At 42.6% G+C, this 12530-nt stretch overlaps 1 protein-coding gene across 7 annotated transcripts in view; it reads right to left on the reverse strand.

Annotated features, from left to right (window-relative positions):
- The window catches only part of CAMK2B (calcium/calmodulin dependent protein kinase II beta), a 209991-nt gene that overhangs the window by 92082 nt on the left and 105379 nt on the right, over positions 1–12530 (reverse strand). For all 7 annotated transcript variants that reach the window (XM_056859956.1, XM_056859953.1, XM_056859955.1 and 4 more), the window contains exon 4: positions 5075–5129. In XM_056859956.1, the coding sequence (XP_056715934.1) occupies positions 5075–5129 (55 nt within the window). The remainder of the gene's footprint in view (positions 1–5074; positions 5130–12530) is intronic.

Here is a 12530-nt window from a genome sequence, read left to right on the forward strand (position 1 = left end):
TGCTACCTCTGGAAATTTTGTTAACAAAGACCTAGGCTTGCCCTACATTTGAAATTTTGCTCAGAACACCCCCATGAGAGTGAACTGCTGCAGCACTCAAAGTATAAAGGAATTTGCTGCGGCATTCTTCTAGTGCCATTTCCTGAACTGCCTGAGATATAACCCCCACCTTCCTGCAAGTGACCTTCTAAGAATATGCTTGTTAGTAGCAAATACGGTACCTGATAGAACTGCTCTTCTCATATTCTATCATTTACATAGCTTAAAACTGTAATAAGCAGAGATAGTTGGCAATATTAGTGGCACTAAGAAAATCCTGAAAGAAAGGGTGATGAAATAACAAGGATTTTTATGACAGACAACGGGTTTCTAAAGGATTGCACCTATATTGCCAAATGAACTTAGTGCTGTTAGTGACAAGTGTAATCCTCTAGAACTTCAAGCAAGAAACTTTGCCTATGCACACGGATTCTTGATAGTCCAGACTAGCCCAATCTCATAAGATCTCAGAAGCTAAGCAAGGTTGGCCCTGGTCAGTATTTAGATGGGAGACCACCAAGGAATACAAGGATCATGCCACGGAGGCACGCAATGACAAACCACCTCTGAATGTCTCTTGCCTTGAAAACCTCGCCATAAGTCAGATGTGACTTGACAGCAAACAAACAAATAAATAAATAATGGCAATAAGCGCCTGAGTACAAGATGCATCATTTTAGTCAGAGGGGGTATTGTCAAGGATGGGAGGGGTATCAACTATATGGTTGGGGAATGGTTTGGTTAGGTAGCTACAAATACCAACATGTGTACTAATCTATGTTTTTCTTCTCAGTGAGATATCTACTGGCAAATTCCAAGGCAGCAGTGAATAATCTTTTAGAGCTCTAACTTATGTCTGCAAGGAGTCAAATGAGATATCAGATTAAAGCACAAAACAGGTAGATTTGTAGGGGGGGAATAATGACTTTGCCAGCTGGTCTCCAACAACAGATTTATCTCAATTTCTTGTTTGTTGTTATAGAGTGTAACGCATATGCTGCAGTCTCTGAAATCTCCACAGCGATTGAAACGAACCTGCCTTGAAATGTTTATAAATATTCCAGTTGCTCTGAAGTTTAAAACGTAATCAACATGCAACGATTATGCTGGGACAGTCTAGTGTTGGTGGGAAATTTAGCAGAGAATGGAATTGGCACCACTACTAAAACATTGGCCTGCTGTTAGATTGTATAGCTGACAAAGTTGTATGGGCACAATTGCGTTATGTGAATGATGGGTTGCGTGTGACTTGTTGTGGAGTATATGGGTGAGTAAAAAGGGAATGGACACAGATGTACTACACACACACAACATATCTGCAAATATTTGTAATCCTTCACTTGTAGTTACTCATTTTCCTTCATGTGCCTTACCAGAAAAGATGTATTTGAAGGGTTTAGAGGGAAAGAGGCAATCTGAGAAGCGAGTGAACAGGCAAGTCACTGAGGCTTAGGAGGGGAAAGATTGTGTTTTCATTTTGTATTTTCTCATTATGCCATAAAAGTCTTGAAATGTCACTTCCACATGACAGAAGATAGACTGCTGAGCCAAGTGGGGAGGCTTGTTCTTCTTTACCCACATATAAAGCACTCCTCAGCCATCAGGTGAAATGGGAGGATAGCATGCATGAAGAATTGGTTTTTATATGCCGACTTTCTCTACCACTTAAGGAAGAATCAACCCAGCTTATAATCACCTTCCCTTCCCCTCCCCGCAACAGACACCCTGTGAAGTAAGTGGGGCTGAGAGAGCTGTGACTAGCCCAAGGTCACCCAGGTGGCCTTATGTGGGGAAACCAACCCAGTTCACCAGATTAGTGTCCACTGCTCATGTGGAGGAGTGGGGAATCAAACATGGTTCTCCAGATCAAAGTCCACCACTCCAAACCACTGCTCTTAACCACCACACTGGCTTCCATGCAGGGAGTCCTCGGAAGCTCCATATTTGAAAGGAGCGGGGTGGCTGACTCTCGGTAAAAGACCAGCAGAGACAGTATATTGTTTTGTTTGAATGAAAATATTTTGAATATTCATTGTTTTGTTTGTTTTATTAATTCCTGTCTCACTAACTTCAAATACTTATGGAGGATCCTTGATTGAAGAGTGGCAGCACACGGAGTGGCGCAGGACCAAACAAAAGGAAGGAAAGGCGTACCCAACCCAACCTGGGAAGGGAAAGCTCAGACATACAGAGGCATGTTTTTCACTGGAGCCAGGGCTCACCAAGACGTAGCTGGACCTGCCATGATCCAGCTCTGGAACAGGTCAAGATGAGCATGAGCAGAAATTTCCCTCACCACTAAGTAACCACTTTTGGAATAGGAGAAAAGGCTTTTGAACAAGTTCAAACCTTGGCTCCTCTTGTTGTAGAAATTAAGCACTAGGAAAGATACTCCCTTGTTGTCACCTTGTTGCCTTGTGGATGCTGCCAACTGGACAACTTAGCACAAAGGGCGCTTGGGTCCAAAGCACTCAACAATTTGCTTTGCCTCGCTTCCCAAGCTGAGCACTGTCTCTTTTCACGCTGTCACTGCACTTCTAAATCTTGTTCTCTCTCCCACCTACACAGGGCTACAGCTGCAACCCAACCCACTTCTTCCCTCTGCGCTGGCAATCGCCTGACTATAAGGAGCATGCATGGCCTCCTGTGTGACAGCAAAGAGACAACTTCATGCATTTGCAGAGAAATTTTTTGTTATGGCTGCTTCTTCTGACAGCCACTTCCCTTCTTCCCTGCACTGAAAATATCAGCAGCAATTTGTCTGCAAATAAGAACTCCCAAGGTAATTCAAATTCTCTTCCTCCTCTCACTTTCTCCTAGATTTTTTTCTATAGTTACTTGAAATTTGACACTGCGAAATTCTAACGGTACAAAGCTCAGGAATGTGCCCCCCCCCCACATTCTGATATCAAGTAATGATAAAAGTTCTGACAAGTCACTCTCGAGATTGCAATTGTGTTGAGGGAAGGTCTGTTAAATGTGCCTGTCAAAAGAGGATCTGGGAAGAACTTCACATACATGTGTGCTTTTCATAGGTAGACATATGCACACATCCTTCCCACATTGAGATTTTTGTCACAGGGATGGCTAGTGGGATTACACCTGTGACTTAAATGGGTAATTTGGGAAGTGCACAGATGAGACAGAAGGCCACACTATTTAATATCCAGATGTGCAGAACATCTGCACATCTCAGATTTTTCAGGTGGCTTTAGATGAACAAGCTTGAGAAGCCTAATGATGGATATCAGCTCTAATGCATTCCATATACAGGAGGGCTCTTAACATGAGGGATGGCCAGTAAACAAAGCTAAACCATTAGCTGAAAAGTACCCTTCATTCTAAGCAAGAAGTCTGGGAAGCTCTGGCAACTTGGCTCTTAAAGTACATATTCTTCCACATGGAAACAAGATGTAGGACAGCTTTAAAAAAGAAAACGACAACATGAACGCAGTCACTGTGTTGAGACTGATTTTACAACACAGAATACATCAATAAAAATAGGGCCAGGTGGAAGCTGGGCAGATTTTGACATTCTTGTCCAGGCAGTAATTTTAGAAAGAGGGCATATATGTTTTCAGTGTGCATTTATCTCCCCACCACCACCCCAGTGTCAAAGTATATACAGGCCAGAATGAAACAGGCATTTTTTACAGCACTGTAGTAACTCCTAAGTACTTTTTCTACCAGCTTCCTGCATTTCCATTTCTTATACAAATGACAAAAAAGTGAGGAAAAGAAACTGATGTATGGGTATGTCCTACACTGGCTAAATTCACCCCAGAAAAAAAAATAGCTACCAGCACCATTACTCTACAAGGCATCTTGCCCTACATTTACTGACTTTTACATATAACAAAAAATATCTACGATAGCCCCATGACATAAAAGCCTCACTGACCGTGTTCAATAATAAAACACATAAATTGTCCAGCAGAACAGAGCAGATATTAGCACAGGCTAGAGCAGGAAGGTGTAAAGGATTTAGTTATACCCCCTCCCTCAGTTATTGCTATCACCATTGTGTCTTTGATGAAAGATTGACCTGCCTTCTTCATTCTGAGCAGGGCAACTGCAGTGCTCCCTAACCTTCTAAACACCCAGCTTCATTCTACAGGTACCAGGAATTGCCAGATTTTCAAGGGATCAAGGGGCTTAACTGCACACAAAAAAAGCAGGTTGAAGCCACATAACAACACAGCAATGGGCATGACCCACAGCTCAGCCTCAGGTGTCTTTTGCCATGTGGCCTCAGGGCAAACCCCCTGCCTTTTGTTTTTTATCCTACTGCTGCGAGGCCAGGGACATGCCAAGGTCTGTGCGACTCCAGAAAAAGCAGGAGCTGCACTGACTCACAGGAGAGCTAAATATAGCTCACTGTTAACTGGAGCTGTCAGAGAGGAGGAGATATGAGATCACCAGCTTCTAAATCTGGAACAAAGTGAGAGGCAGCCAAGCAAAGCACACAATGTCTCCCGAAAGCCCCCAGACAATTTGCAAGGAGAGTCAGCATAGGACATGGCCTATGGCCATACCAACAAAGGCAAAGGGGAAAGAGAGGGGCAAACAGAAGCACTGTCTGGAGCCCTCAAGCTGATGGAGGCTTTAAGCCTTCTTAGTGTGCAGGTCCCTGGCCAAACAGCTGTTTAGTTGCACTGGGCACAGTATCAGGGGCATTGAGCCACCAACATCCCAATATCCTCCTTTCTCCTCCTCCCCTCCCGCCCCTTTATGTCAAAGCCATCGCTGCAGCTGTAGCCTTCTTCCACCCACATCAACGAGGAACGCCACAGCTCAGCCTGCTTGACTTCCCAGCAGCGTACATTTGCTCAAAAGAGCAAGGAAGTTATCCGGAGCACACCAGGACACAGCAGCTATGGTGCGCTTGTAGAGAAATAACACGAAAAAGTATTTAACAATTAGGAAATTCCAAGGGAATTTCAGGAACAGTCTGACTGAACTATGGGGCAACAGCATCACATGCAAAAAAACGGGCGCATCTGCTGACGCGATCAAAAAAAAATTTCCTACTTACAGATCAAAGACGAGGTAGTGGAAGCCTTCCTCAGATATGCTATCATGGAGGCGAACTGCAAGGGAACATAAAGGATACATTAGGCAAGGTACTTCCCAACACCTGAACTGCAACTCTGCAAACTGCAGCTCCTTCATCAGCCAACTCTGCAGAAAATAGCACATCATGGGTGCAGAGTCTACATACAGAAGACAGTCAGCAACATATTAATCGAGACCTATTTTTAAAATACTGGCAGTATGTTTGCAAGTCATGTGGAGCAGTTTTTAGGCCACTTTGAAGGCATCCTCTTCCTTTCCAACAACACCTTTCCCAGATATATTGCCACCCAGCTTCATCCCACCACATTGCCCTACATTAATTAAGAATCAAGGACTGTCTTGCTGGGTCACACTAAATACCCATCTAGCCCAATAATAGCCATGGGAAGCAAGACATGCTGGTTGCACCAAGGATCTGGTATACTGCCTTAACATGGAGGGTCCACTTGCAGTATTATGGTTTATAGTTACTGGAAGCTCTACCTTCCACGCATGTAAGTCTGACTCTTCATTGTTTAAGTCAAGACAGTGGTCCTCACCCCCATTAACGTTTCAAATTAGCTAATGCTACCTTATACTACAAATAAAACAACAAAAAGATGAGGAGGCTGCAATTAAACTTGAACTGAGAAGTGGAGCCTCAAATCTTCCCTTATACTCTTGTTTCAGAAAACAGCTGAGGTTTTAAAAAAAAAAAAAAACACTAAAGAAGTATGTGACAACCTGTGATGAAAAGGAATTAAAATATTTTATGGCATTGATGCATGCATATTTTAACACTATAGTGCCATTTAATTTGCATCAGGTTTTTTTTTTAGTGGTATATAGGCCATATGCTGATCTGAATAGTTTTGAACTTCCACAATTAAGAAAATCCACAGGTCTCCCATAGTACTTAAAGCAATGTACTGAAGTGGGACAAGAATACTTATTACTACACTTCTGCTAAAAAAAAAAAAGAAAAAAAAAAGCATCATACACAACAAGATTCTCGCCGCTAAATACAGGGGGAGGTTTCCCATACAAATCAAATATCTAGAAGTATTAACATTCCTAACAGTGAACAGAGGCAGTCTTTTCTCCTAATAGCAAAGCAGATGGCCTCTTACCTATCAGTAAAAAGTTAAAGGTAGTCCCCTGTTCAAGCACCGGGTCATTACTGACGCATGGGGTGATTTCACATCCCAACGTTTACTAAGCAGACTTTGTTTACGGGGTGGTTTGCCATTGCCTTCCCCAGTCGTGGGCAGTGAAATTAGATAATCTATCACCCACAGACAAAGTAGGAGTTTCTCAAGGGACTCCACAGATAAGCTGGGGTGGGAAGGGTGAGAAGAGAGTACTGGACTTCTCCAGCTGCTTGCACAGTATCCTAGAGAACGCTAAAGGCAGGGTATGCATGCTATGAGGTGCGCATATAACTTGGGGAAGAAAAAAGTTAAAATATCCCGCACACTGTATCCCTCCAGTTCAGAGTTAGATGAACAGCTTCTTGAACATATAGCCCCAGACTCGGCAGTCAGAATAATAGGGCATTTGCCCTATTGTGCTAAATCGCTGTGGTTCTGAATTAGGTGAGCTGCAAACTACCCATCGAGGGAAGGAGCTCAGCGGTCTTACACTACTATGCTGGGACGGGTTAATTATTTCCCTACCTAACCCCACTTCTCATGTGGCCCAACTTGTAAAAACTACTTAAAAAATTACAGCCCATTTCAACTGAACAGGGCCTAGAGTTTGCTTTAAGGGGAGAAATTCCTGATGGTGTGCACATGAAGGTCAAAGATGACTTAACTAGATGAATGCCTAGCTGAGAGGCTCTGGCACAGTTCTCAGCCCTTGGATTGTGCGCTCCTCAGGCTTGTAACATTTCTCTCAGAGCAAATCAAACTTGAAAAGAACAGCAGCAAAAGCAGGTGCAGAAATCTGCGAATGGTTTTGGAACTGCTCTGTTCTGTCAGAGAAGATGGCTTGAGGACTGCTGATGAGAAAGCAAAGTCTTGTTGCGTATCTGACTGTGCCATATTACTTTCGCCTCTGTTAACCATTCCTTCTCAGACAGCACATTTTTAAAGCAAGAATATCTTTAGTCCTGTAGCTCATGGCAAAATACTGTGGAGGAAAGACCAGGGTTCAAGTTATGCTTTTAGACCATCGTTCATTTTTCTTCCTCCTTTCATAGAGAAAGAAGAATCCTGACTAAAAAGAAGAAAACCAGAATGCTGCTTGATCAACCTCTTGAAAAAGGTTGAGGGACCCTACTTGATAAACTGAAATATATGGCTACGAAGAAGAAATGCTTTCCCTTTAGGGAATAAATAATGGTCCCTCTCATAGCATAGATCTAATCGTGTATGATCCAGGGGTGAAGCTGTCTCTACATCATCAAATGTTTCCTGTGTCTCTTTTCCTAAGACTGCACATACGTTTTGCAAAAATACTAGCACTGATTAACCCTGACTGTTTTAATAATCATATATCTTTTGCAGCCCTTCCAAAACTAGGGACTAGGTGTAGTACACCATCTGTGCTACTAAAATATCAGCCCTGATTAACAGAAATGGGAAGTTCCAGAAAACAGACCAATAGAGGGTGACTTAGACTATGCAACAGACTTAGTAAACTGGGGCCAAGCTCAGACGGAAAGCCAAACTATAATTTGGTGCAACATGAATGAGTCATGTGCTTGCATGCACCCCTCTTCCCCTAGTATGCTACGATATAACCAGCTGCTGCTTCTTTCCTGTAGTTGCCTTTTATATGAACTGTCAAAGGGTGATATATGCTTACACTCCAAACCAGGGCTGCAAACCAGCTTTCAACTGTGGATTGCAATTCTATTATAGAGGTCAAGCATAGCTTGATGGTTTGGCCATAACAGGAAGCTATGGCAAAGATGAAGTCACTAATTGAATTGCAGCATGGGCATGGGGAGATGGGAATGTATGAACAGAAGGCTTGTTTGTGAAGTATCAAACCATGGTTTGACATTGCATACAAACCACCTTACACACACTTCATCAAGTCAGAGCTGGTAGGGAAATACCAGACCCTTTGAAGTGAAGCTCAGATATTAAGTACTCCAATTCCTTTCAAGGAGGCAGGGGCAGAAATAATGAATGTCATCCTTTTCCTTCTCAAAATACACATATCTCTTCAGACTGAAGCATCTTAATGTTGTCCAAGACTGAAGATTTACATTGGTTGTACAGTGGAACTGGCATGAGAAAATATGTGAGATGAGTTTCCTCACATAAAAACACTGAGAAACAGCTTTTCTTTGCTTTCCTAGACTTTGAGAGATTGTGACATTGCTCACTAGAACAAGGCTAATTAAAGAACAAGGAAAAACCTATTTGCAAATGAATGATCACATCTCCACAAAGCTCTTCACGGATGAGGAGAAAATGTCTAGCAAGAAACACAATCACAGGGGATGGTTCTTATAAACAGGATGTCTGTTGTGCCAGAAACATGACTAGCTCTCATGGTCTGCGCTAAAATTCATGTTGGATGATGCCTCACTTCCTAGGACCAGATCCACCAACAAGCACTACACCATATGCATCCACAAAGAACAAGAGCGTATGGAATGCTACCAAATCACCATGGTTGCAATGAACACCCACTGAACACTGACATCAGAAGGCATATCTGCTCCACAGACTTCAATTTGTTTAATGGTTACCCTCTTCTCCTCAGGGAAACCTGGGAAGTGTATTTCTATGAGAAGGTCTGGGAATCTCTGCCTGAGAACGCTCAGCTCCCTCACCAAAGTACAATTTCCAGGAAGAGAAGCAATGATAGTTAAAATGGTATAAAGCTGATATATGTTTGTAATACAGATATGCCCTGAGGCTACACAGGGGAGAAAACACTCAGCTGAACCTAATACATACCAAACAAGAAGACAAAGAACATTTTGGAAACAAGTGCTGCAGTATCATTTACATTAGGGACAAAACTGAGATCTAGAGTGCTGAGATGAATCAGGCTTAATTCAACATCTTATCCAAACGAATCCAATTTCCTCAGTCTCTGCCGAGTTTCTGTTTGACTAGGTTGATACTTGTACTCAGCTTATGTGGGAGACATATATAGCACAGCATAAAAACCTAAGACAACCATACCAGATGTTGGTGTAATTGGTAATATATACAACCTATTACATGCCTGGTCTGTTTTATATTGCCTGTATATGTAAATATATTTGAAATGTGTGTACATGTTTTACATGTGATTCAAATAGACCACTGAAGAAGGCCATATAGGCCGAAATGCGTTTGGCATGTGGTGACAGACATCAACCTTAGGAAATGCCATTGTGCTATTTTAACGTTTTTTAAATAATTTTAATTTTGATATAGCGCTTCTAATAAATTATATATTTTCATTATTTATATTTTTTTCATCCCACCCAACCTTGGGTTGGGTGGGATGAATATATATATATAAATAATGAAAAAATATAATTTATTAGAAGCACTATATCAAAATTAAAATTATTTTTAAAAAAACCTTGGGTAGGAGCCCCATGGCGCAGAGGGTTAAGCTGCAGTACTGCAGCCAAAAGCTCTGCTCACGACCTGAGTTCGATCCCGACGGAAGTGGGTTTCAGGTAGCCGGCTCAAGGTTGACTCAGCCTTCCGAGGTCGGTAAAATGAGTACCCAGCTTGTTGGGGGTAAAGGGAAGATGACTGGGGAAGGCAATGGCAAACCACCCTACAAACAAAGTCTGCCTTGGAAACGTCGGGATGTGACGTCACCCCATGGGTCAGGAATGACCCGGTGCTTGTACAGGGGACCTTTACCTTTAACCTTGGGTACCCAACTTCCATTTTATGCTCAGTCAGAGAAAGCACCCAAATCCTACTTGCTCATATCCTACCTCATTTGTCTTATTTCACTCTTCTTTCCCCAGTTCCTAAAAATGCAGCAGATTCAGAACAGCTGGGCGTCAAACTAGAAGTTATAGCAACAGGCAGCCCTGGTCCTCCAACTGCTGATATAAAGTAAGTGGCAAGCCTGATGGAAGACCAAAAGGGCCATACAGAACAGGGCTTCTAAAGCACCCCCCCCCAAACATGCACACAGACAGATCTTACTTTCCTTTCCTGCAGCATGTCCCCTGATGTCACTTGAGCCCAGATGGCAAAAAAGTTTATTAGAAATCCTGAGTTGTGATTTTAAATTTTGTTTTTTATGTTTTTAATGTATTTTATGTGTTTTATCCATCTTGCACGCTGCCTTGAGCTCTATAAGGAAGAGAGGAGGCTAATAAATTTTAAATAAATAAATAAAATTGCCTCAGACTGCTGGTCTACCCTGATCTCCTGTCCACATATACAGCAGAAGGACGGATCGAGACCTGTGGCAGCTCAGCAAAGAAGGATTCCTTTAACCATCTCCCTTGGATGTCAACCCTTTCCACCACCACCTAACAGGCCTGAAAAATTAACAGGATGTTATAAACTCAACTTTCTTTTTTAAAAAATTACAAAAAGAATATTCAAACTTATGTCACTATTGTAATCTTTGTCTGCAATATGAATACAGTGGATTGATTCAGAAACTAACAAACCTTCCTATCCCAGCAATTCAACTATCTAAATCAGTGGTTCCCAAAGTGGGCAGTACCACCCCCTGGGGGGCGGTGGGATTACCTAGGGAGGCACTAAGAGGCAAGGGGGCAGCAGAGGGGCACTAGAGGTGGGCCCTTTCAACTGTGTTGTTGGATAAGGTAGGGGGGGCTGGGGTCGAGTTTGTGGAACCAAGGGGGCGGTGGCCCGAAAGGTTTGGGAACCGCTGATCTAAATTAATGGTAAGAAATCTCAATATCCTAACAGCTTCTAAACAGTTAACTGTAAACTTTTGCTCTTCTATAAAGTCTTGTAACAGTAAAAACCTCTAACTCCTGAAACTTCATCACTTCCTTTTCTTCAGCCTTAGCCAGTCCACTTCCCATCTGTCATTCCCCAACTGTCATTTCTCAGCTGTCATCCCCCAACTGTCATTTCTCAACCATTAACTCCTGCTTCTCCTTTTTAAAAAGTCTCCCTAACTGGGTGCAATTACATATTCAGCCGATCACATATAAGTTATTCTCCTACCATCAGTCTCTTACATGACGATTTCAAGTAATGGAATCCTTCCTAAATATACATGCTAAAAACCTACAGCACCTATTTAATACCTATAACTGTAGAACAAGTCACACCCACCCACCACAACACCAAAGATCAGGAGCTAGTACAAAGATCACTCATTCTGTCCTGGTTCCTCAGGAGTCTTTAAAGACATTTTATCTGCCAGGGCTTTTAACAGGATATATGGATTGCGGGCATCTTTTGGGTAGATGGGGGGTTATTTGGGATCTTGTTTTGTGTATTTTAAATTGTGATGTTTTTAACTGTGATTTTTAAGCAGCCTTGAACCACAAGAAAAGGAAAGGTATAAACATTTTGATAAAATAATAACTAAGTACATGCAGCGAGCCAATGGAGCTTCACAAACTCTTGCCTCTCTCGAGAATTTGAGTATCCCCTCTAGGCATGCACAGCTTCCTGTGCTGCCTTTAAGGACGCCTCAACGGGATGATCATTAACTGCTTCAGCTCCTGTAGGGCCAGCAGGGCAGGGAATGAAGTGAGGCAGGGGAATCTGTCCCCTGCTATCTGCTGCCTGCATCCATAATCTTATCCTGCCTCATTGGCCTTGATCAAGACCATAATAGATCCCCTACATTATGTTCAGCAGGCCAAATGCTGCCTCATGCTTCTTGTACTTCAGGAAGTACAAAAACATTTAACTGGGAATATAGGAAGCAACTATGCAGATACGCCATTAGACAAAAGAAAAGCAGCCATTCTACTTAACCTTGCCATTCATTATGTGCAAGAATAAAGGATGGAGCCTAGTTATCAAGATTCTATGCATGTTTTTTATATTTTCACAAGGAAGGTCCTGGGGTCAGCAAAATATAATGCTTTGCCCCACAGATTCCCCAGAGCTACCAATTAATTATTCTTATTATTTTATTAGATTTTTATCCCTCCCTTTCCCTGCCCAGGTGGGGCACAGATGCAGAAGGTAAGGAATACAGTGGAGAAGTGAGCAAGGCTGGTGCCAGGTATCAGCATGGTAGGGCATTGTGAGGGTCTCTGTCTTTGTGTCTCTGCTTTCCATCACCTGCGGTATTATCAGTGAACTCGTAAAAGCAGTTCACACCTTCTGGTCTCAGGCGCCAGGCCTGATGGCCCATGTATCTTCCCCCCCGCTGTTTTCCTGCCAGTACTCCCTCAGGCCGGTGCGGCCTTGGAAGTGTGATAGCCGCACCAGACTTCCTGGGATCCGTCTGATGTTTTGTATTATGCCAAGCTTGTAACTTCCCATAACAATAAGTGTGAACCCCAGTGC

Source organism: Euleptes europaea, chromosome 14 (assembly GCF_029931775.1).
Source record: "Euleptes europaea isolate rEulEur1 chromosome 14, rEulEur1.hap1, whole genome shotgun sequence".
Classification (NCBI taxonomy): Eukaryota; Metazoa; Chordata; class Lepidosauria; order Squamata; family Sphaerodactylidae; genus Euleptes; species Euleptes europaea.